General features: G+C 36.1%; 1 protein-coding gene across 2 annotated transcripts in view; it reads left to right on the top strand.

The window, feature by feature from the left end:
* Positions 1-23,416, top strand: part of CRPPA (CDP-L-ribitol pyrophosphorylase A) — a 125,385-nt gene that overhangs the window by 22,218 nt on the left and 79,751 nt on the right. The window contains exons 3-4 of one of the 2 annotated variants that reach the window (XM_037386261.1): positions 2,889-3,038; positions 21,356-21,460. In XM_037386261.1, the coding sequence (XP_037242158.1) occupies positions 2,889-3,038; positions 21,356-21,460 (255 nt within the window). The remainder of the gene's footprint in view (positions 1-2,888; positions 3,039-21,355; positions 21,461-23,416) is intronic. The other variant, XM_037386262.1, reaches the window with a different exon arrangement.

Below are 23,416 nucleotides of genomic sequence, written 5' to 3'. Positions count from 1 at the left end.
CTTTTTCGCAATAAAAGCGGAGTTCTTAAAAAATCAAGTTACTGCTAGTTACTGCGTACACAGAATTTCTCTCCCTCACATGATCAGAAGTCAGCCATAACTCTTATTCCTTGTATCAAACTTCATTTTTTCAGTGTCAGGTGTAGTTTGAGTGGACTTGCTGCTTTTTGTGCTTAACTTGTGATCCCTCCTTCGAACGGAGGGAGGGCAGGTAAGACAGTCTGCCACATCGGGCTCAGTTCTGTGGTAAACGTAAAGCAAAACTGTAGTTGCTTGAAAATGCGATTTGTTAAATTTTAGGTGCCATGAAGCTTTCAGTTAATCAAAAAGTTAATTGGGGATTTTAAAAAATTGACATGTTTGGATTTGTTAGAAATTAGATCTTCCTTGAATCTTCTGGAAGAGCTAGGCCTCAACAAGGCAGGAGATGTGGTTCAGTATTGTCACAAAGATACAGACATTCATAAATTTTTATTGTGCAATAAACCAGATGTCAAGAAAACAATGTGTTTCAGAGCTCTTTTAAGAATATAATTTTGAGTATTTCAATTTTATTTAGAATTGCAGTTTGGTTTTTTGTTCCTCAGAGTGCGTGTTTTACTTCTGAGATTTGGTTATGCAAGTCACATTGTATTCTCTGGGCCTGTTTTGTGCTTAAAATGTAACATGACATGATTGCTAAAAACTGTAATAAAATATTGGATCAGCCTAAGAAATCCTCTTTTGCTAACTGATTTTCTAGAATGGTAACTGTTCAGAATCAAAAATTTCAAATAGACTTAACTAATAGCAGAAAAGCTGTGGCTAGCATGCTACTCCATCTCTTTTCCCATGACCTTCTAATTTTATAATTTTTTTTTTGTGTGTGTGACCAATTAAAATATGACGGCAGAGCAAATAACATAGTCCAAATGCCCAGCAGCTGGGACACACAGAGGTAATAATCTATGTCCTAGAATCATAGGAAATAGGGGAGAAGTTGCAGATAGTTTAGTCTCTCTACTTCTGCTTATGCACAGCTTTTCCTCAGAGTACATCTGTTAAATTTACTCCTCATTTAATACATTGATATATTACTGAAATTATAGTGATGTTTAGTTCTGTCAGTTTGTCTTTTCTGTTACAGAAGTAATGGATCTTGCCTAGAACAGAAAGATGGACTAGGTGACCTCTCAAGATCCTGTACAGACAGTTTTATGATTTCATGGTTCTCACTGATTTTTCTGTACCATGATTTGCCTTTGGATGATAGTATTTTGCGCCATGTAGGGTTTTATATAGGTATCTCTTTCCACATATTGGAAAGAAAAGGTGCTTTTCAGATTTTGAGAAAGTGGTTCAGGTATTTCTTGTCATATGAATCTTTTGAATCTCTTCTTTCCCAACTCCCTGCCTGGTAGTTCATGCATATCAGTACTCTTTGGGCATGAGAAACTGGTTCACATCTCTGTCCTCATTCTGTAAAAGAATGAATTAAGAAGCTGTATTTTAGAGCTCATAAAGTGCTCAACACACTGACTGCATTCCTCTTTGTTTTATTGTTCAGTAGTATGAAAGGCAGAGGGAAGACAAGAAGTTCTTTCTCTTCTGAGAGGAAAAAAACTTTGGGCTCACTTTTAGTGTCTCATTCTGCTGTTGTATGCATACCTGAGGTCAAGAATCTTGTAAGAGTGGACAGGACTCATATGTATGAGGCCAGAATTTGCCAACAGAAGATAAATGAAATAAACAGTAACAGTGCTCTTAATTTATGTGAGTTGACCTATTTTTTTTTCCTGTGTCAAAGCTCACTAGCCCTCAGAAGATCATACGTGGCTGCAGTGAAAACTGTTAGAATTCACCATTGGGAGTGTTTTTCTAGATATACTGATTTAAGATGTTGGTTAATTCTGAATGTTTTGAAAAGCATAATTTACTCTTTTTTTATTATTATTCATAAAAATAGATACTAAACAGTGTAGTGTAAAGATGCCATTCCCAGTGGTTGGTGGTGTTAGGGAGCATGCTTTTTGCCCTGTGAACTTGATAAGCCGTGTTCTGTCAGTGCATCCTTTTCTTCATTATTACATGGACAGCTCTTGTCCCAGTTATCCTCCTATAAAGTTCATGTGAGCATTTGATAAGTGTTGTTTGAATCATGGGTAACTTTCAGGTATCAAAATGACTAAAACCAGCTAGGACAGTTCTGTTTCAGAGATGCCATAGGTTTTTAATACTACATATAGGTAAAAAGATCAGAGATATATGTTTAATTGGTTTCAGATCTAAGCAAAACCAAAACTGAAATACAAGCGTCTAAATACCTGTTTGGGGGCACAGTGCTGCTGGATACTGAATACTTTCTGATGTATATACTGTGTTCCCAGTGATTTCACTGATAAGTGTGGTTGCTTAGTATTTCAGGTGTTGGATTCAGCATGGAAGAACAAGCTCAATTTTCTGAAACTGTTCTTGTTGCTTATTTCTGAACAGTTTGGCTGAACTGAAATCTGTGAAAGCAGTAGGTGTTGTGGACTGTCAACTCAGGTGTGTCTCTTGCTGTTTGATATCTGAATAGGCCTAGAACTGTCCTCACAGAAACTGCTTAATATGCATGTAGAAAAAAGTCTGGAAAACAAACATCTCAGATATGTACATGTATTTGCAGTAGGTGTTTATGAAGGGCTTAAGTTGGTTTGTTTTGTAAATTGGTTCTCAGTGTGTATACTTATGCAGTCTTCCATTGCTATATTAATGTTAAGTCTCATACAAAGTAGTATGACATCTACTTACTTATCTTTTATATATCTAATAATGTATAAAATGTATTTTAAAGCTCCTTTTTGACTGCAGCTCTGATATACATTAATATATATAACATTTAGGCTTCTGTGTATTTTGTTCCACAGGCAGCAGGAGCAATTCGTCCTCTAGTTTCCACTGTTATTGCCTCTACTGCAGATGGCTGTTTAGACCACTCACTGGAACGTGCGAGGTACAGAGCGAGTGAAATGCCTCAGGCTTTCTTGTTTGATATAATCTACAAAGCATACCAACAGGCAAGACTTTGAAACTTTCTAAGACCTTTTTCCATTTACTTTATTTTAAAAAAAACTTCTTTCAAAAGTAGAGATTCAGCATCTATTTCATATCACATACAACTGTATGAGTATTTTCTGTAGTCTTTTGATGAAAATGCTTTATAATTCTGATCTGTTCAAGGTTTCCAATTATCAAACTGCCAAATACAAGAGGGAGCGAGGAGTCTAAGCTATTGGAAAGACAGATTTGCTTTTAATTTTTATTGCATGTTAAATAGGTTACTTAAATGAGTGGGTTAATGTGTTTAAAGTTAGGTATGTATTAAGTATTTATTGTTGACTGAGTATCAGTTTTGGATGCACAGTGTAATAATGACATACAATAATATGATGCGATATAGACTTTTAAAATATTGGGATAATATTAATTTGATACATATAGGTAGATAAGCCTTTGATTTGCTTTGTGTTGGATGTGTATTCCACGTGCTTAGATTAATGGCTGAAAATAATATTTATGTAGTCTCTGTTGTCACTCTCCAATTTTTTCCCAATATGTTTCTTTAACATAATCTTTATTTAAGAAAATAAAAATTGTGGGTAGTATATTGAATCCTGACTCTTTTGCCTTTATCCTTCTTGAAGACTGCTTTTGTTTGCCCCACCCTGCATTCAGTTTGCTGGAAACACTCCAGGCTTTCGTCTCAGCATACTACTTCCTTTTCATTCATCACCTTGTGGAAATTGCCTGTCCTCCAGGTATCTTTGAGACTGACTGGAAGCAGAGCATTTCTTCATTTGTGACTTGGAATTATTTTTCACTCCAGTAATGCTGACAGTCATACTTCCCATCAGTCAGAGTAAACAAGCCCAAATTACTGATCTCCACCTTCAGAGAGTACGTAGCTTAGAAGTCACCACCAGCAGAACAAATGTGTGGACAGGCGATGAGGAAGAAACAGTTGCTTAATTGTTCAGTAATTGTTTTACTTAGAAACTTTGGCACAAATTCCATGTCATACCCTTTATGCATGATACTTGAAGCTATTCTTAGATGCTGAAGATGAAGGGCTATCCAAGATGAAGAGCTACTCAAGTGATTGGACTAGCTCCAATCTTTTTAGTTCTAATGGGAAGCAGGGGGATGTTCTTGGTGTATAGGGATAATACACAGCCGATACTTCTAAGTGAGATTCTAGCTTGAATGTAGTCGGTATACTAATGATACAGGCAGCATATATTTGTATAGAACACATCTCAAGAGACAACAGCTGCTGTTGGTTTTGCAAATGTTTCTTCCTTGTTGGTGTATCTCTTGGCAAATTGCACGTTTATGTGGTGTTGCTTGAAAAAACCACCAAAAACAGCCCCCTATTTTTTCCTTCTGCATTTGCTCTTAGTTTGCAGATACAGTAGAGCTGGCAAATACATAAAAAGCTTTTGCCCTAAATGCCTTGCTCAAAAGGCAACTATATTTGCAGTCCCTGTGCTCCTCTGAATAGTGTTCTCTTCTCACATATGCACTCCATCAGTCGTCTTTTTTGTATCCCTCCTCTTTCAAGAACAAACCACCAAAGTTGTTAGCAAGCAACTAAGGCTATGGTTCCTTGTCCCCAGTTCCCTTTGCATTGGCTAGATTCTGGTCATTTAAATGCTCTGTGCCTTGGAGCTCTCAGAAGGATAACACTTCACTAAACCTCTCAACTCATATTGTTTGCTAATTATTTATGTTTCAATGGTCTCTAACTGTCCAAGTCAAGGATTAAGACCCTATTGTTCTGGGAACTGTACAAACAAATAAAAAAAGATAGATAATCGTTGTCCTGAAAAACTTGGTCAAGCTACTGTAAGACAGATTTTTGTTGCAGGAATGGATGCAGCTTATGATGCTTCCTAAATACTAACATACCCATAATTAGTTCCCACAACAACCTGGTGAAGCATGTAAGTATCATCGTACAGATGATCAAAAAAAGATAAAATAATTTTTTACTCATGTTGCAGGTCATTCACAAAGCTGGGAATGGAATTAATTTGGCTGACTTGGCACGGGATCATGATCCCACTCCTGTGTATTTTATACAGTTGTGACCTTTATGCAACAGCAGTGTGGGGAAAAAAAGTCAAACATGCATTCCTTAGAAAGAAACTGTCCATTTTTGAATGTCCAGATTTGAATTACTGCTTCAAATAACATAGGCTTTTCAGTTACATTGTGGGTAATGTGGAATACTGCTTTCAAACTCTCTCTCTATTTAAATGCATCATCTGATGTGAGTAGGTAGATTTAAAGAGTTTACTTCTGGATGTCCAAATGTGTGCCTTTTCATGAATGTAAGAGCAGTGAGTATCTCAACCACTAAGTTGCAACATTCAATTAGAGGTCAGCTGTCTGATCCTTACAGGTTTGTTGTCTATAGTCTTTTTTTGCTGCTCTTGTCTGGAAAGACCAGACTAGTGCTCTTTCTCCTTCTATTGCTGTTTTGAATGTATTTAGAGCTAGAAAGTGAAACAGAACAAGGTCTTACAAAAAAAAAGATTAGTCAGGATGAGTTTGGTACAGTGCTCTGGGTCATGCTCTGTTTGTGTTGAGAAAGGTATGTGCTCTGAATAATTAGAAAAGATAAGGTGGGCACCTGAAGGAGATAAGGAGACCATCAATTCAGGAAATCATTGAACAAAGAAAATTGAAAGATTTACTCCACCTAGATCCCACCTATTATGAATGGAATGATTGGGTGTCAAAATCAAATGAGTATTTATGTAAAGATGTTGTGTAACCTCTCAGGGAAAACTGTATAAAATACCTAACTTTTCACTGAAAAATTTGGAGCTAGTTTGTCTGGTGCGAATCGGCTAGCTCCCCAATGTTGCACAAAATAAATACCTTTGCTGCTTAAAGACAAAAATTCGTCTCTGAGCAGTTACTCTGTGCCTTTTTGGCATCAAAAGGAATAAGCTATTAACACTATTAAAATATGTAAAATTAAGGTTGTATGGTCTTTATCAAATTAAAAGTAATTTCCTTAGAAAACTTTTTCTTGCTTGATTCAAAAGTTATAGTAATGATTGGGGGGAAAGTATATGTCTTGTACATAAAATGAATTGAAGCAGATACAACAAATGCCAAAGATTGGTTTACAATATTATCACAAAATATATGTATACTGCAGTGAATTCCCTTTAGATTTGGTGCAAAAAATCCAGCACAGATTTTGAGGACATACTGTCAGGTTGTTTGCATGCATTTAATAGTGATGCATCTCATTTTTGTGTGCTGGATCTCAATTTAGTTTTCACTTTTACCTTTTCTCTGTTGCCTAGAACATATATATTCCAAACAGCTCTTCTTTCTTCAGATACATCTTGCTTTCTGATTTAACTGTGATGATCAAGACTTCTGACATCATAACCATTAACTTTCCAGCTTTATAGTAGTGCTGTTGAACACTTCTAGAATTTTGTTGCTCAAAATTGCATGCACTCCGTTGTCTTTGTAATGACTTTGAGAGCTCATTAAACAAACACTCTTCATCACTTGCATATCTGATATTTAGGCCACCTTCAACAGGGCTTTTCAGGGATTAAAACCCAGTACTTTTATTTTTTTAATGTGATTTTCCTGGCTTTGGGGTTCTTTATTGCAACCACTTTGTGGAAGGAAAAAAAAAATAAATGACATCTACTTAGAGTCTGTTTGGTCAGTTACCTAGAAACAGTGTTAAATATTCCATCCATTACGTCTGAACTATGCTATGAAATAGTTTCTGCTGCTAATTTTTGCTCAGGTTTTGTGAAAGAATCAGGTTCTGTGCATGCATTATAGTGTTTTCAAAAGGGTTTCTTGTTAGCCACTAGTCACATCTGGTTTTAATAGGTGTATTAACTTGAAATCTTCTGTTCTTTGGGACAGTCCTCTCTCACTTCCGTAATGTTTCTTGATCCTGATGGGGAAATTATTTCATCTTTCTACTTTGCTATTTTAAGGTAGCCAAGCCTGCAAAGTAGGGTTGGTTTGTTTGGTTTTAATCCCCGGAGAAGTAAATAAATCTGAAATGGGAAGAGCAATCAAGAAAAAATTGTGAGGTACTGAATACTGCTAGGTCTTCTGATGGTTAATTTTGAATATTTTTTTCTAACCATACTCAAACAATAGTATAGATTTATAAATATATTTCCTTAAAAATAATCTCGATCTTTTTCAGCTAGCATCAATTTTAGTGTCAGTTAGTGGTGGAAGCAGCCTTATTGATATGTCTGTGTGTATGCTTGAGAAGAAAAAACCCCGACTTTCAACGTTCCATATTTTTTCTTTTCTATTTGGGAAATGCAAGCAGTTTGAGAGCCATTGTTGTTTCTTGGTGAAGAAAGAATTGGGACTTCTTTGTGTTGGCCTTTTTGTGATGCAGCAGGTAGGTGGGGGTGCTTTTCAGTACTTCAGGGAAAGCTTTTCAGTATTCTGCCTCAAATGATAATGGCTCCAGTGCAGAAGGATCAGAAGACCACTGTTCAGGAAATAGCTGCTTCTTGCACTGCAGAATAGTGGCGCTGATTTTAATGTTTATAAAGTTTCTGTTACATTGTTACACGTTTTATTTTTAATTCAGGATACCTCTTGGCCCCTGTACTGAACATCACATAAACCAGACTAAAAACATTTAAAGTCAATATTGAAATTAAGCAACTTTTCAGAGCCCACAACAGCCAGTGGAGCTAAAATGATATCTTGATAGTCAAAGTCAGAATAGCAATGCCTTTTATGTTGTTAGAGCACTCGGCTATAATAAATGAATAGGCATAATGGGATTTTGGAGGATACAGGCACCTACCCCCTATATGTAATGCTGCTTAATGCTTTCTGTTGCAAGTCTCTGTGTTCAGTTGGTTGTATGAAGCATGGGAAAACTGGTTACTTCTGTTTCAGTGAAGTATTTTGACACATCCACTTTCTAGTAGGACTTTGGAATTTGGTGTTGGGATGGTCCCGAGGAGAGAAAAGGATGAATCGTACAGGCCTCCTTATATACGCTTGTGAGTGTTACTGTATGACTCATCATATATGTGCCTCCTTACCTCATATTCTTAGGAAGTACAGCACTGCTTTCACGCCCTTCAATTTGTCAAATTTGTAAAATTTAAAGAAGTTATACATTTATAAAATTTATGAAAATTGTAGCTTTTATTTCTGTGATGAGTACTTCACACAAGGTGGACAAGTGACAGATGCAAACAACTGCAAGGGGAGAAAGAGATATATTTATAATGTGTGTGGTATCTTGCAAGCAGGATGCTTTACCTTAGCATGGATTTTTCTTTGGGATGTTGGGTAAAAGGCCATATAAACGTGTTAAAGGGATAAACGTAATGTTGCATTGGTGTTGCTATTAGTTTTGGTGTGTCCTAATTTGTGAGTTCTTGTTTTCTGCACAGTGTATTGAACCATACCACTAACCTTCAGTAAATATTAGTACTGGACAAGTTAAACCTTTTAAAATGAAAAATACAAATCTCTAATAACTAGCAATACCTGTGGAAAAGTTGTAAAATTGCAGAAGCCATGATTTACTTCAGTTCTAACCTACTTGGGACAAAACCAGCCAGTTGGAATTTTTTTTTAAGTGAATAAGAATTAAATTCCTGATACTTGGAAATGCATATTTCTTTTCTATTCTTGTCAGCCCTAAGGGAAATCAGAAAAGTTTAAGTGTTAATTGAAAATCCACCCTTTCCAAAGATAGCAAATAAAGGATAAATTCCTTAGACCAGACTTGTTCATTTTTGCTTAAGGTAGTTTCATGTTTCTGTTCAGCATTTTAATTTAAATAGGAGCAAACATGAAGTATGATCCTGTAAGCCTGGGTGGGGGTGGGGGGAAGACTTCCCTTACTAGAAGTCAAGTGTTCCCCTGGAGCAGTATCTTTTATGGAATTAGAGTATCAGGAAGTCAGGTAGACTACCTTTGTCCTTTAATCAGAGTAGGCTGAGACTGATTTTTCTAATACCTCTCTCTGACATATTGTGAAATGCACAGAGATCTCGGAGATCTTTTATCTTTAACACAAAGCATCTTGTTGTATCATGTCATGTTAGCGTATGAAGTAACACAACCATGATATACAAAGGCTGAAATACCCAAATACAACAAAGCATTGTGTATTTGAAATTTGCCAAAGTAAGGAAGGTAGCAGGAACCATTAAAAAGCTTTGCCTTTCCTGATCTGGCAGAGAAACAGATGAAGATGGAAGCAGAAGAGTGGCATGTGGAAGGTCCTGACTAGTATCTGTGTCACAGGTATAAGCAAAAAGCCCAGAAAAGATGATATGACGTTTAGAGAGTTGTCAGCATGAATGATGAGGATACAATAGAATTGTTCACCAATGTGACCAGTCTGGTGAAGCCAAGTACCTTGTAAGAGGGAAGAGCTACACACAGCTGAAGAAAGGGTGGGACATGTTAGAAGGCTGTTCTGCAGGAATCCTTCACGTGTGGATGGCATGGCAATATGTGATCACTACTTAAAGATAGACTGATAAGTTTATATCAATCTTAATTTTAAAAAAAAATTGTGATATACGATTTTTTTTTTCCTAGTCATCTTTTAAATGTTGTTTTACACTTAGCCTCAAGATGTTCTGTACCTGGGAAAATTTACCAAATCTACAGTATTTTTGGGGGGGGTTGTCTTGCATATGTAGTTAGTTTAATCATCTGTTGATAGTAGACTGTTTGTAGATTATGGAATTTTATATTTAGCTAATCAGAACAATGAAGTTGAAATAAAAGGAACAGGAAGCAGGAATATTCATTGAAGGAGGATGGTCTTCAACATGTTTAGAGATGTTTCTCTGATGCATGTCTATAACCTACTTACAGATACATGAAACAGATGGACCTTAGGGATTCAATCTAATCTGTGTAGAAACTATGTAGAGATTAGTACTTTTTGGGACTACACTGAATTAATACATCCGTTCGTAGCCAACATTACCCACTTTGGGATAATAAGCAATAACATATACTTACGGGATGTTACAGCATCTGCCTGCATAGGAGAGAGCTGCTATATATAAGCATAGTAATGACAAGATACAAAATAATAGTGTGTCAGGGAGAATCATGCAAATACTTTGATGCTAAATTCTGGGAGGCAGATGTTCTTCCACTCCCCCAAAAAATCATTACAAGATGTTCACAGATGGGGTTGAGAATGGGGAGAAGAGATATTCTGCAAACTGTCCAACCTGGCCCTCAGTAGAAGTAAAGGAAATCCCAAAATTGTTCTCATCTAACAAACCCCTGAGAATGTTCAGGGACGATTTTGCCAGAGTAAGAAAGGAAGTTGGCTTTGGCTATTGTTAGGCCCATTGTAGAAGTATTTGCTCAAAGTATTGTCTTTTCTGTATGTAAATAATAGGGAGTGTATTCCATGTGGATTTTGTAAACTTCTAAAGTGCTTTTTGAAAGGGCACGACATTACTGGGATTCTTCTTCAAACATGTGTGAAGCATTTTAGTATCCTCTGTAGCAGGGAAGTGGAGTCAGCTGTAGCAGTTTAGTAATATTTTGGCATAGGTCAGGCAAATCCTTCGAGGCAAAATGTCTAGACCGATTTGGGGATTTTCCTGTGGGTTCATTCTTTGTTAAAGAGATCAGTGTCTGTCAAATTAATATTGCCAGGAGCAACAGGCGATTAAATGAACAGCAGCGGACAAATTGTTGACTAAAACCTTGGCAACTTTGGGAGCAAGGGTCAGATTCAGAAAAAGGGCTGAACGGTCAAAATGTAATGGAGGCAGAATGTGGTCATTTAAATCTAATGCTGGAATCCTGAGAAAGAACCCACTGCTCACCTCCCTCCTAAGACTAAAGATATCTGAATATTCAAGACATCTCAACTTCTCTTTTTTTTTTTTACATTCACCAAACAAGAAACTTTGTTTATGCCAAGGCATCTACGTTATGGCAAGGCTGAACAGCTTAATATTTACCTCCTGTAAACATTCACTTGGAGAGAAAAGTTTTTAGCTTGATACTGTTCAGTCGTGATTTGGTGATGTGGATCAAAGCTGTTTGTTTTTGTAGTGTAGAAACACTGAAAAAGAGATCACCATTGTTTTTAACATGACAAAAAGTAGGTAAGATACATAGATTTTATCATAAGCTGTAATGGGTTGTTTCTTGGCCTTCAATTTACCTCATTTTTCTTCAAATGTATTTTGCGGTTTCTGTATGCTCTGTGTGTGTATGGACATCTATTTTGTTTTCCACCATCCCCAGCTTTCATCACCAACTTTGCTTTTGTATTTTGCAGTTGTATGTTCAGGTCTTCTGAATATATGCCATGTAACATTATTGTTGTGTTTTTCCTAATTCTGCATTCTGGGCTGTGTCTATAGGTTTTCTTCCTTTTCATCAACTGTATTCTGAAATACTGAATCAAGAATTGATTTGTGAATGAGAAGAACTAGCTAAAATAATAGTAATGTACTACTTGTATGATCTGTATGACAGTACTACAAGCCAATGCTCTTCATGTATGGAGTTCTAAAGACAGCATACTTCCACCTGCCTATGAAATTTAATAGGTAATTACAGTTTTAGTGTAACTGCCTACTTGATTGGTCCAAATCAACCTACTTGGCTGAATAGTGAAGTAGCATGGAATATTTCAGTTTGTTGAAATTCCTACTGCAGTTCCTTTGATGGTATAATAATACAGATTTTAATTAGCTGTATACTAGTGTCAAGATGGGGGATATCTGTGAGTTTTTCAATGTGCAATCTAAGCATATGAAATAACCTAACAAAAGAAACCTTTCTGCTGATTTGTCCATGGGTCATTAGGATTTTAGATCTGATTGTTTGACAAGGAAATCTGTGTAGCTCCTAAATGTTGGAAGAAAACAAAGTATCTCATTTCTCCTTATATGAGAAGTTTTTACTTTTTTAACAGCATCTCTTCAGTGTTGTGGTCCATTTCAGCTTGGATTTTATTTCTGGTTTTAATCCCATTAAAAAAAAATATTTCTTTGGAAGTTCAGTAGAACCTGAGTTCTGTTCCATTTCATTCCTGCTGAAAACTGGTAATTTTTTGGTTTTGATGCAAAATTCCAATGGAGCTAATTTTTTGATTATGCAGATTTGCAGAGGATTTTGATCTGCCCTTCTCCATTCATCTTCAGGCTGATGCACACAGACTGTTGCTTAAATACATGGTTGTCAGCCTCGCCTACATTAATATCCTAATTTGTGAAGTCTTTATGTTGGGAGTCCTGAGATGTTTTCAAAAGAGATTTTACGGTTACTTCATCTGGCATCTATTTACCCTAGCAGCTTTGTTCTGCGATTTAGAGGAATAAGAATTTTTTCCCCTTTCCCTGTCCCTTAAAACCTACCCAATTCTACAGAATTCTTTTCAAGATAAATATACTAAGTGAATTTTGTCAGTAATGCCTTCATTTATTCAAAACCTGAAGCTAGATTGGTGGTCTGTTGAGAAAACTATGCTAGTTTAGATAGCTCTGTACTTGATTAGTTTTTTGGCGCAATGGTAGAGCCAGGATTTTGTATGAATCCCCACCTTGCCCTAATTAATTTCTGCCACAGGAATGTTTGGAGAAATTCTAATGCCTTGCATAAGAAAAAAAAAAAAAAAAAGTCTTTTTGCTAATGGGATAATTACTTCCATTTTATGGCACTCCTCATCCTGTAGGATCTCAAAGCACTTGCAAATCCACATATTGGCTCTTGTAACTGGTGCAGTGGTGCAAAGCTGCCACACCCTGGGTAAAATCTGGGATCTCTGTAGCAGTCAAAAGGCATTTTGAATTCAGGTACTATTTGGAGGGTGTATGTTAGAGGGAGACCCACTGCAATTATTCTAGTTGGAAGTTAGACTGGATTGTGAGGGTATTGTTGTGTTACTGGATTTACCCTTATAAGTGTTCTGTATCCACAAGAATCACCCATTTGGCACAGGCTCAAAAAATGCTGAATAGCGAGTGAGAATCACTATGCAGCATATGGGAGACCACCCATCTAAATTGTCATCTGCTGCTTGTTTTGAGAAAACTAAGAAGAAAACAAGGTAGTGATGCTAGAGCTTTTAATCTCATAGCTACTGACAGTTTAGTGTCTCTTAGAAGGCAAGGAAAAGGACCATTTATGATCTTACATAATTTCAAGAGGTGATTCTCAAGTAAATTGTTCTGAGAATGTGAATAATCTTACCTGTTAAAAATATTTTTAAAATAAAGCATCCATTTTAACTTGGCCTGAATTTGGCTCACCTCTGCTTCTAAGGCTGATTAAATTTCCCCTTGTTTGCTTAATGTTAGAACTTGGTATATTTAGAACTCTCTTTACTGGGGGAATGTAAACAATCACTCTTTTACATTTTCTTAGAATAACCTAAATACTCTATAGTCTTCTACATTGGGACAGTATTTTTTGTCTGTCTTGTCCATATAACCATTTGCCAAATATTTTTCTAATTTACAAGATAATTTTCTAAAGTGTAAACAATGAGTCCTAACAACATATTTTGACTACTACTGTTGCCACATAGAATATTAACATTTTCTTCGTGGCATTGTAACTAAATTAGGACTTTTTTTAAAAGCTGAAATTGTATATGAGCTATGAAATTCCATGTTCAGCTGCATGCTCAAAATGACTCCTGTGTGCTTTTCTGATACCAGAAAAATTAATATTGTCTTATGGTTACTCAGGACCTGTTTTATGAAATCAATCTAATTAATAACTAGCTCTTAGTTGTATTAGGTATTTAATCTTTATAGCAATACTAATGTTTATTCTCACCTAGTTGGTGTTCTCATTTTTATTATACTAGTTTGTATGGACTTTGAAGTAATATTAGGAATATATCTACTGGTATGGCACAAAGAAAGACTGTTTGGTGATCTGTTAGTTTCAGGATTGTATGTGTAAAATGGGACTTCACCAGCAGTGATACTCATCCCAGTTACCAGTCGTATGGACACAATGCATTCCGAGTCCTGGCTGCTAGGGCATCTTGTGCCCACACTGCAAATGATGTGCTTCAGCAAGTGCCCTTGCGTATGACTTTTCACCTTGATTCCACCAGAAGGGAAATGACTTTGAGCTTTCCAGCAGCACAGTCAAGGGCATTTTGTATGGTTCTGAGTCGGGATGCAGGAAAGATTTGCACAAAAAAAGAACCTCTCCTGCACACTACATTGGTAACGTAGACACAACCCTTGGCATTTCTTTTTTTTTTTTTTTTTTGCCTGCTGGTGCCCTTCTTTCCTCAGCAAAGCACCTCCAGTTATTCTTGATTAAATTTTTATTCCTTAATAGCAAAGCTGCACTTTCCACCCTCTCTCTATAGGTTGATCATGATTTGTCTAGTAGAACCTAGAAGACCTCATTCTCTGGAAGGATTGAATTATAGATGGGTATGTAAGGGTCAGGGCTCTCTATCTAGTTTTCAAAAAATACTAGTTTTTATCAAAATGATAGCATTAGTGATTTTATGATTTTGGTGTGAAGTTGAGCACACGTACTTCTTTTCTGGGATGGTTGGTTTGTTTGGACCTCTGCTTTTGCAGAGACAGAAGCAGTAGCAGCCAGGATAAGATTAAGACTTAAAAAGTAGGCTTTAATCATAAATCATTTAGGTTGGAAAAGACCTTTAAGATGATCGGTTCCAACCATTAGCCTAATGCTGCCAAGTCCACCACTAAACCATGTCCCTAAGCATCACATCTACACATCTTTTAAATACCTCCAGGGATGGTGACTCTACCACTTCTCTGGACAGCCTGTTCCAATGCTTGACCACCCTTTTGGTGAAGAAATTTTTCTTAATATCCAATTTAAACCTTCCCTGGTGCGACTTGAGGCAATGATACAAACTATCATAATAATCTTCTAGAGTATCTGCAAGTATCTTGAGGCATGGATTTAAGAGCAGAAAAGGTAGTTTATGCTTTCTCAAAAGAATTTTCAAACTTGCTCTTTTTGTTTCTTTTATCCAGAGTCACACTTAAGGATGCTGGGGCTGGGACCTAGTTTTGTGATTATACTTCAGCTTCTGTTTCATTTTGAGGTCAGAGCTGGAAAATGACAGTCAATAAAATGGATATATTTTCTAATTGTCGGTTTACCTTATTTCAATGTTATTGTTGTAGTGATTCATTGATGAATCTAAATCAAAGTAAATGACTTCTTAGCAATTTTGATAGAATAGGGCACTGAAAACAAGGGGTTTTCAATCCAGGTCATTAGTCCTAGATCCTATCTTTTCACCTGTGATTTGTTGCTTAGCAGTTAAAGGAATTTGTCCCAGATGGACAGAAATATCCACATAATTTTTTTTCTTAGATCTCACACAATGATTTTAATTTATGCTCAGAAGTGCAAACTTTTATATTAGTTCTCTGCATCCATATGCATTTCTGAATCCCACTGAGTTTCTGCTTTTACATGTTGTGACAGTGAATTTTTCAAGCAAATTTGTTTTTAAAGAAACAAACAAAAAAAAGCAAAGTTATCCCTAACCTTAGCTAGCAGCTAAAACAGTGATAGGGAAAGCACATTTCTTGCCACCCACACTGCATGTTTGTGCTCCGCATTCTTGATTCTATGGGACTCCTACTGCCTAGCAGTGAGTTGTGTACAGTGAAGAGTAATTGTCAGCCTCAACATAAAGAGAGATTATAAACTACTTTCTAAGAAGACTAATAGGAAGAAAATGTGCAGCTGACTTGATTTGGGAGCTCGTATGTCTACAGCAGGAGTATAGAACATGATTGCTGGTGATGGCAGTGTGAAATGCATTCATTGACCCAGAACATTTATTCCAGAAAGGGAAGAACCAAAATTACTCTTTCATTTTTAACTTTTACTATTAAGAAGATACTTGAAAGCATTGCTTGTTCTTAATTCTTGTCTCAATAATATTTTAAACCTTCAATTGTACGTTTTGTTCAATTTTATAGAATCTTAGAATGATTTATGTTGGAAAAGACCCTTAAGATCATGTTTTCAATCAAAATTGACACAGGTGTAGAGTTCAGTGATGTTAGGTCCCTATATAGTTTTCAAAAAATCAGTGAGTGTGAGGAGCAGGGAAACTCAAATGAATGCCTTCATTGAGAGGAGGCTGGAGCCTCAGAGCCTTCAGGCGCTTAGGCTTTCAGCTCCATGGCTGAAATGCAAATTCAGCTGATGTCCTCGGTTTTTCTTGGTCATACACCTTTCAGCACATGGGATCTCGGAACCAATCTATGTATAAATTCTTTAAGAGGTATTCAGTGGACTTAGGATCACCTCAAGTACAAAAATATTTCACTGTGCAGTCTGGAAGTATTCAGGGGATCTGATGATAGAGTGTAGGGAAATCATGGCATGTTTGGAGTTACTGCAGTTACTGCAGTGACAGGCATTGGGATATAGATACAGATCTGTAGAAAACCAGGCTTGCTTAAGTCTGTTACACAGTAAATTGCTGTATCTTTATTCTCTTCACTGTGATACTCAGTTTCCTTATTCACATGTTTCCTCTTCCTGTTATTTCTCACTTAGCTTGGTGTATTGCTATAGGCTGAGTGCTTGTTGCAAATCCACTGTTGGATTCGGCACTTTTTGGTTTCCATGGTAATGAACATGGCAAAAATAATTCTTTATAAAAGACAATAAAAACAGGCCAGTTCAGGTTCAACAAGAGCTTGTGTCTGCTGCTATTTTAGCTTAGTAAAACGCTCCTGATGATGAACGTTCATGATGTACTCTGGCATTTCAGCAGTGGAAAATTTATTTGCAAGGATCTGGAAAAATCATAAAGCTCTGCTATCATTATTAATTAGTTATACATTTAAATTGCAAGTGCTCTGATGCTGTTATAGAATGGATTTACATCAAGGGTAAAATGGAGATGCTGCTGACAATGGAAAAAGTACTAAGGATGACACAGCCAATGATTACAGAAGTGTAAGAGACTGATTCTGTACAGGCTTTAATGGTACCTATGTAAAGGAGCAAATCTGAAGATTTTCTTTCAGTTAATAAAGAATATTGATTTTGCTTCCTTATTGTAAAACTAAGGAATGATGAAAAAATAAGAAAATGACAGTGCTGTAGTGAAAATTTTAATTTCGTCTGTGTTTGTTCTGCTGTATGTTTACCAGTTCCCATGTATCTATTCAAAATCTTTTATCAGTATAAAGATACAGTAAAATAGTGCATATTAACAGTAAAAGCAATTATTAATGTTAAATACTGTGTTTTTAATAATTTTATTTGTTCCAAGTATTATATTGGAAACAAGTTAGCTTATGGACTATTATTAAGTACCAGGGAAATACAGGCTGTGTAGCTGCTCTGTTCTCTAACCCCTTGTTCGATGTTTATGGCTAAGCAACAACAGTATAGTTTGCATTTTAAGAAGTAATATTATTTATCAATATATTTTCAAACTTATCTAGGGGGCAGGGGAAGAAGAATTGGTTTAATGCCAAAATCTGGATCTCACTCCACCCACAGCACTGTATTCAAACATCCACTCTTGGAAAACAAACAAAAAAACCCACCCACAAAAAAGTTCCCCAAACTACCTATTAGAATGCCTTTGAATATTCAGCAGTTCAAAAACGTTTTTAAATATCATATTTCCTTCTGTGTCATTTAAAGAGCTAAACTAATCTATTTTCTTTCTTTTGTGGATATTTTTTGTGCCAATATGTACAGATGTTTCCACCATTTCAAATCTGTGGTCTGAAACTTAAATTATGTCTATTGTTTCACAAAGCTATGTGTGCATGTCAAGTTCAGTTAACTGTACTCTGTCAAACTTTATGTTAAAAAGCTTTTCAGTCAAAAAGAGACTTTAGAAATAGTAAGAGTTTTAAACAGATTGTTATAATGTAAATCGGCTCTAGGTGTACAGTGAAATACATACAGACAACTCAGGATGAGAATGTTGTGTGCCTGGGTCAGTAAGAATTTTCCTCATGGGAATTTTACAACTTTTTATTGTAGGCACTCCCTGATAACGCTTTGTTTGTTAACTGAATTTCTTAGAACAATATAGAAGCCTTCAAATTCTGCACCGTAAATATGGATTTAAAATTCCACATGTGGAGCTGCTTAGCATATGGATAATATATAAACTAAACTGGTCTTGAGCTGATACTTCCATTTCATTGTTCTTCTCTGACATCAGTGTATCAGACTTGCAGAAGAGTACACTGTGACAGTATGTTTAGGTTTAAACAATTACAGATAATTAGAGTGGTAAATGTCATGATGTACAAGTGTTAGTGAAGTATGGTTTTTATTATTACTTTGCTTTGTGTCATATTTTATCCCTTGAAGGCTGTAATACCCTCAAGATGCTTTAGCCCATTTATGGAACTTCTCCACTCCCTATTAATTATCTGTAATTAAGACCTTGCTAAAAAGTTGGAATTGCTTAGTCTTGTCCTAGTATCATTTGTTACACATCTATTTAAAACAATTTTTATTGAAAGTAAATTCTTTCACAGATAAATTTTTCTGAAATTTTCTTTCCCATTCCAAAGGAAGAAAAAAAAATAAAATCTGTATGTTATTCACATTAGTAGAAAATAGCTTGCATTTTCCTTAAAATCAAACAAAACAGTAAATGTTATGCTAATATTTGGAACTGAAAGTTACAAGGCCATTCGGGTTTCATTGGCAATGTGTCTCTGGACCTCTTTACTGAAGAGATTGCTCAGTTTTACATATTCTGGAGCTAGAGTTTCCTATTTCTTTATCTTTTCTGTTGACCTTTCTTGTATGTTGATTCTTTAAATAATATAAATGATTGCTGCTTAATTTAAAAATATTCCAAAGTGTCTTTTGGAAAACCCTATTTTCTTTAGTATTTTGGAAGAAGTCTTTCTTTTTAAATTACTCTATCTTCTTATGTCTGTTTTGTTTTGTTACTTGAAGCACTTCTGTAGAGAAGCATAACATTTAAATTACTTTTCTTTCTAAGTGGGATGTTTAAAAGCATCTTATTTTTTGAATGCAGTCAGGAAAAACCAAAATGACAAAAAGTTAGGGATTTAAATAAGATAAAAGTGACAACTACAGTTTTTCTAGGACTGTGTGTGAGTGATAGAATTCAGATGTATAATGCTGATGAATTCCTTGAATTTCACTGATGCATTACAAAACAAGAATAGAAATAAGCATTTTCTTTATATCTCTTATTAAATTCTTGAAGAAATTATAAAAAAGGCAAGTTGTATTGTAGCATTCTGGTTTGGTGGTTATTTAAGACTTAGATTTTTTGATTCTTGATAATTTTAAATTCTTGAATCCTGGAGGAGATTGTGAATTACAAAGCACAGTATCTGGCCTGTCACATTTTATTCGAAAAAAGTTGTAGATGCATGGTTAAATTTGACATGGTAGAGGGATTATTTCAGCTTTTGTAATGGAAAGTTTATGCATTGCAGAGCTAATTGTCATTCTCTAAGGAGTTAACCGGCATCTTGTTTGAGATTGTTGAAGCTGATAACAGCCTACTTGCATAATAAGATGTTTCACTGAAGCTTTTAGCAAAGGCTCTTCAAGGAAACTGAACAGATTTAGGATAAGAGCAAGGGCTTTGTTAAAAGACAAGAAACAAGGTAAAGTGAATGACTAGTTCTCATAGCAGTGGATCACCCGTAGAGTTTTGTGCAGATCTGGGCTGGGAGCTATGCAGTTAATTTTGTTCACAAAGAATTTGGAATAGGAAGTGGAGATACCCTACCCTTCCCCGCCGCCCCCCCCCCCCCCCCCCTTTTTTTTTTTCTGTGTAGTAGAGATGAGGGCTAATTAAGAAGGTTTGTAAAAGCATGTTACGATAAAATTCATGGGTAAATGTAGATACATGTAAAGGAGGGCAAAAGGGTTGATCAAAGTTTTGGGGTAGCTTCCACACATGAAATAACTGAATAGATATTGATTTCTTTACCTGTGGATGGATGTGAGAAGAGATGTAGTGGAGCATTCTGAAGGGCTGAGAAGGTGGTTTTGCACTCTCTTTTCTGTCAGAACAGCAGAGTGTGTGATGAGTCAGATGCTCCCTGATGCAGGTGCTGAAAAAACACTGCTATTCAAAAAGTAATTGGGTGAATTCAGGGTTCCTGTAACCTACTGAGGACTGTTAAGGCAGTCGCTTCTGGTTCAATGTATTCCTCAGGGACTTCTTCATTTAGGGGTTTCATAAGCTAGGAGGATAGCTTTATATGAGGCCAAGGGAGTATTCTGTGAAAGTAAGAAGATATGATTGCGTTGTTCATATTTACTTATCATTGACTACCCACTGTCAGCCTCTGCTAGAGACTGGGTACTTGGATAGCCAGCCTGTGGTCTTATCAAATACATCAATTTTTATGAAAGACCCTGTCTTAAATTATCCTTCCTTGTTACATGTAATTCATGTTTCTGGATGGACTGATAATTTAGTAATATGAAAATAGACTAGAATTCTCTTGGCTTAATCATTCCAATTCGTCTTGAGGTAGCCCTGTCCTGCTTGTGTACTACCTATGGTTTAGCTCAAGAGATTCTGTCCATACTCAGTTTTCCATTAATAGGATTCTTATGATCACTAACTATAGGAAGCCAAACTGCTTGGAAAGGGTATATTGAGAGAAGAATGCCTCTTCTAGTTAGCTAATAAAAGGACAAATTTGGTTGGGTTTTTTTTTTGTTTCATGGTTTTTTTTATTACTTTTTTTATTAAATCTGGAAGGCTTACGGAGCAGCGTGAAACTTTGCTATTTTGTGTGCAGATTACTGGAGAAAAATACAGAGGGAAACGTGTAAGGAATACAGAGGTTCTTAGTTACTACCATCTTTTTCTGATGCTGCAAAAACCAAACCAGACAAGCCATGTGAAAAGTCATGCTTCTACAATTTATTAACATGTTCCCATACTCTAAAAGTTTGTTACTGGAAGGTTGATGATATCTTTTGGTGAGGCCTCAACCCCATCAATTTTTTTTAATACATGTAACTTCTCATTGATTTAATTAACAGCATAAAGGTTTAGCAAGATCACTTGCAGCAGCCGATTGAATTAATTTGTGGTTTTAAAATATTTATTTACTTCTGTAATATTTTGCTGGATAGCTAGAATTTGGCATAAGCTTTTTGGAAGAGTTGTATTTCTGATTCATCTTGACCCAACCTACCTAATACAGCATGATCATTTTGGACAGGATTTTTGAGATTTAAGGTTTAATTAATGAAAGAAAACACACATTATTACTTAAACATATGATTTCTTTAAGACTAATAAAGAATATTTATTCTTTTTCAATTACTGCAGTGCACAAACTATGACCTGGATTATGGAACTGAATGTTTGCATCTGGCTTTGAAATACTGTAAAACAAATGCCAAACTTGTTGAAGGAACAGCTGACCTCTGGAAGGTAAAGGCAATAATAATATCTATTTTTAATATATCTTTTAAAATTAAATTTGCATATTACTGTAAAAATTCAGATGTGTTGTGAGTTATAATAGTTAGGCTTTTCCCAATTTCAGAATGGGTTTTGGATTATCATGACCTTTTTTTTTGAGCTCATAGTTGTGGACAGAGTTGGGCAGATATTACCTGAGATAATCAAAGACGACAGCATTTATCTGGAAGTAGGGAAACCAACTGGGTAGTTGAATAGCCTGAGAATCTGTTAAAGTATAAATCTATAATTTCTAAAACCAAGAACATTATTTTTATGAGATGAGCTTTCTCCTGCTGTTTCTATATCTTTTGTTTATTTTCCTTTCCTCCACTTTTCCTATGAGGAAAAATTCTCTAAAGCCAAATACCTGGCCAACAATGGTTGATTTTTAGAGCAGTTCATGACATTCAGTAACTTTGTAATGTTTAAGACCTCTTCAAACAATCTTTCAAAACTTTTTAAACATCATTTACCTTGTCTGATAATCTGTAGGTTTCTGATGACTGACAAAGCAGGTGTGTATATAGGTACCAAAGGATACATCCCTGCTGCTTAAAAGTATCCCATTTCATTATTTTGGATGGTGGGACATTATTCTTTCTCAGTAGCTGTTGTCATGCAATTTTTAAGTGTTTCTTTTTTTTTTTTTTTATTTTATTCATTACCATGTTGAAGGATCTAGAAGCAGCTCAGATCACTCCATCTGTCTTTGACAGTAAATTTCCAACAATGGGACATGACTCCTAATAATATGACAGTAAATCTTATGCAGAAAGGTAATTTCCTGAATCTGCAGTGCAAATTTCCTGTGCAATTTAGCAGCAAAATTTACTTATATGTTGGTTGCATACAGCAGCTTCTTTCAATATCTTTCTGGCGACATAGTCTTTCTGAAACAGCATATTGGCTGTTTTCCTATTCAGTCTTCTAAGAGACAGATTATGTCATGCATATTTACCTTACATCACTTTTTGGATGGTTTCGTTGTTCTTGTTGCAAAGCATGGTGCTTACATGAAGGGTAACAAAATACACCCATCATGTTTGTTCAGTTCTTCATAATGTTTATTTAGTTCTTTACTATTTGTAGATACTAGTGATGGCCAGCAGATGAAACAAAAATGGAGATTTCAGACTGGCTTGGGAAAACAATTCCACTGCATATCCCTCCCCTGTATGGAGGAGACCTTTTTCATAATATTTGGTCAACATTTCTGTTGCTGCCTCTTGCACTGAGAAAGTATGAAAGGGCAGCAGAAAGATCTGCAAGAGAAGTCCAGTTTATTTTTCTCTATGGCCATTAATTGTGACCCTTCCCTACCCTTCATCTTCTGTTCTTTGGGCTGAACAAGCCAAGTTCTCTCACACTGTCTTAGCAACTTTCTGCTGGGCTTCCTTCTGTTTGTCATTGCGTTATACTGTGAACCCCAAACTGTAAACAGTACTCTGGTGTGTTCTCAAAAGTGCTGAATACAGGGGAATAATCCCTGTATTCCCTTTAATGAAGTCTACTTCCTTACTAATACAGCACAGTTACTTGGACTGCTTTTCCGCACTGCTGACTCATACTCAGCTTGTCCAGAAGGTCCTTTTCTGCAAAGCAGTTTTCTCTATTTGACATCAGTATGGCCTGCTGCACAGGGTTATTCTGTCCCAGATGCAGGATGCTGTGTTTGTTGCATCTCACAACTTTGTCATCCTCTCTCTCCAGCCTTTCACGGTCTGTCTAAATGAGTGTTGGACCCTTGAGCATACTGAATACTTCCCCATTTGTTGTCATCTACTAATTTGCTGAGAGCATTTCCCCTTTCCCTGGTTATTAATAAAGATATTAGACAGTGTTGTCTGCAGTATCAGCACCTGAGGAACAGCACCAGTAACCAGTCCACACTTACACATCAGACTTGAGCTTGTGCCACATCTG

The sequence above is a fragment of the Falco rusticolus genome, chromosome 4, assembly GCF_015220075.1.
Source record: "Falco rusticolus isolate bFalRus1 chromosome 4, bFalRus1.pri, whole genome shotgun sequence".
Classification (NCBI taxonomy): domain Eukaryota; kingdom Metazoa; phylum Chordata; class Aves; order Falconiformes; family Falconidae; genus Falco; species Falco rusticolus.
This window is presented reverse-complemented; position numbering and strand designations above follow the sequence as displayed.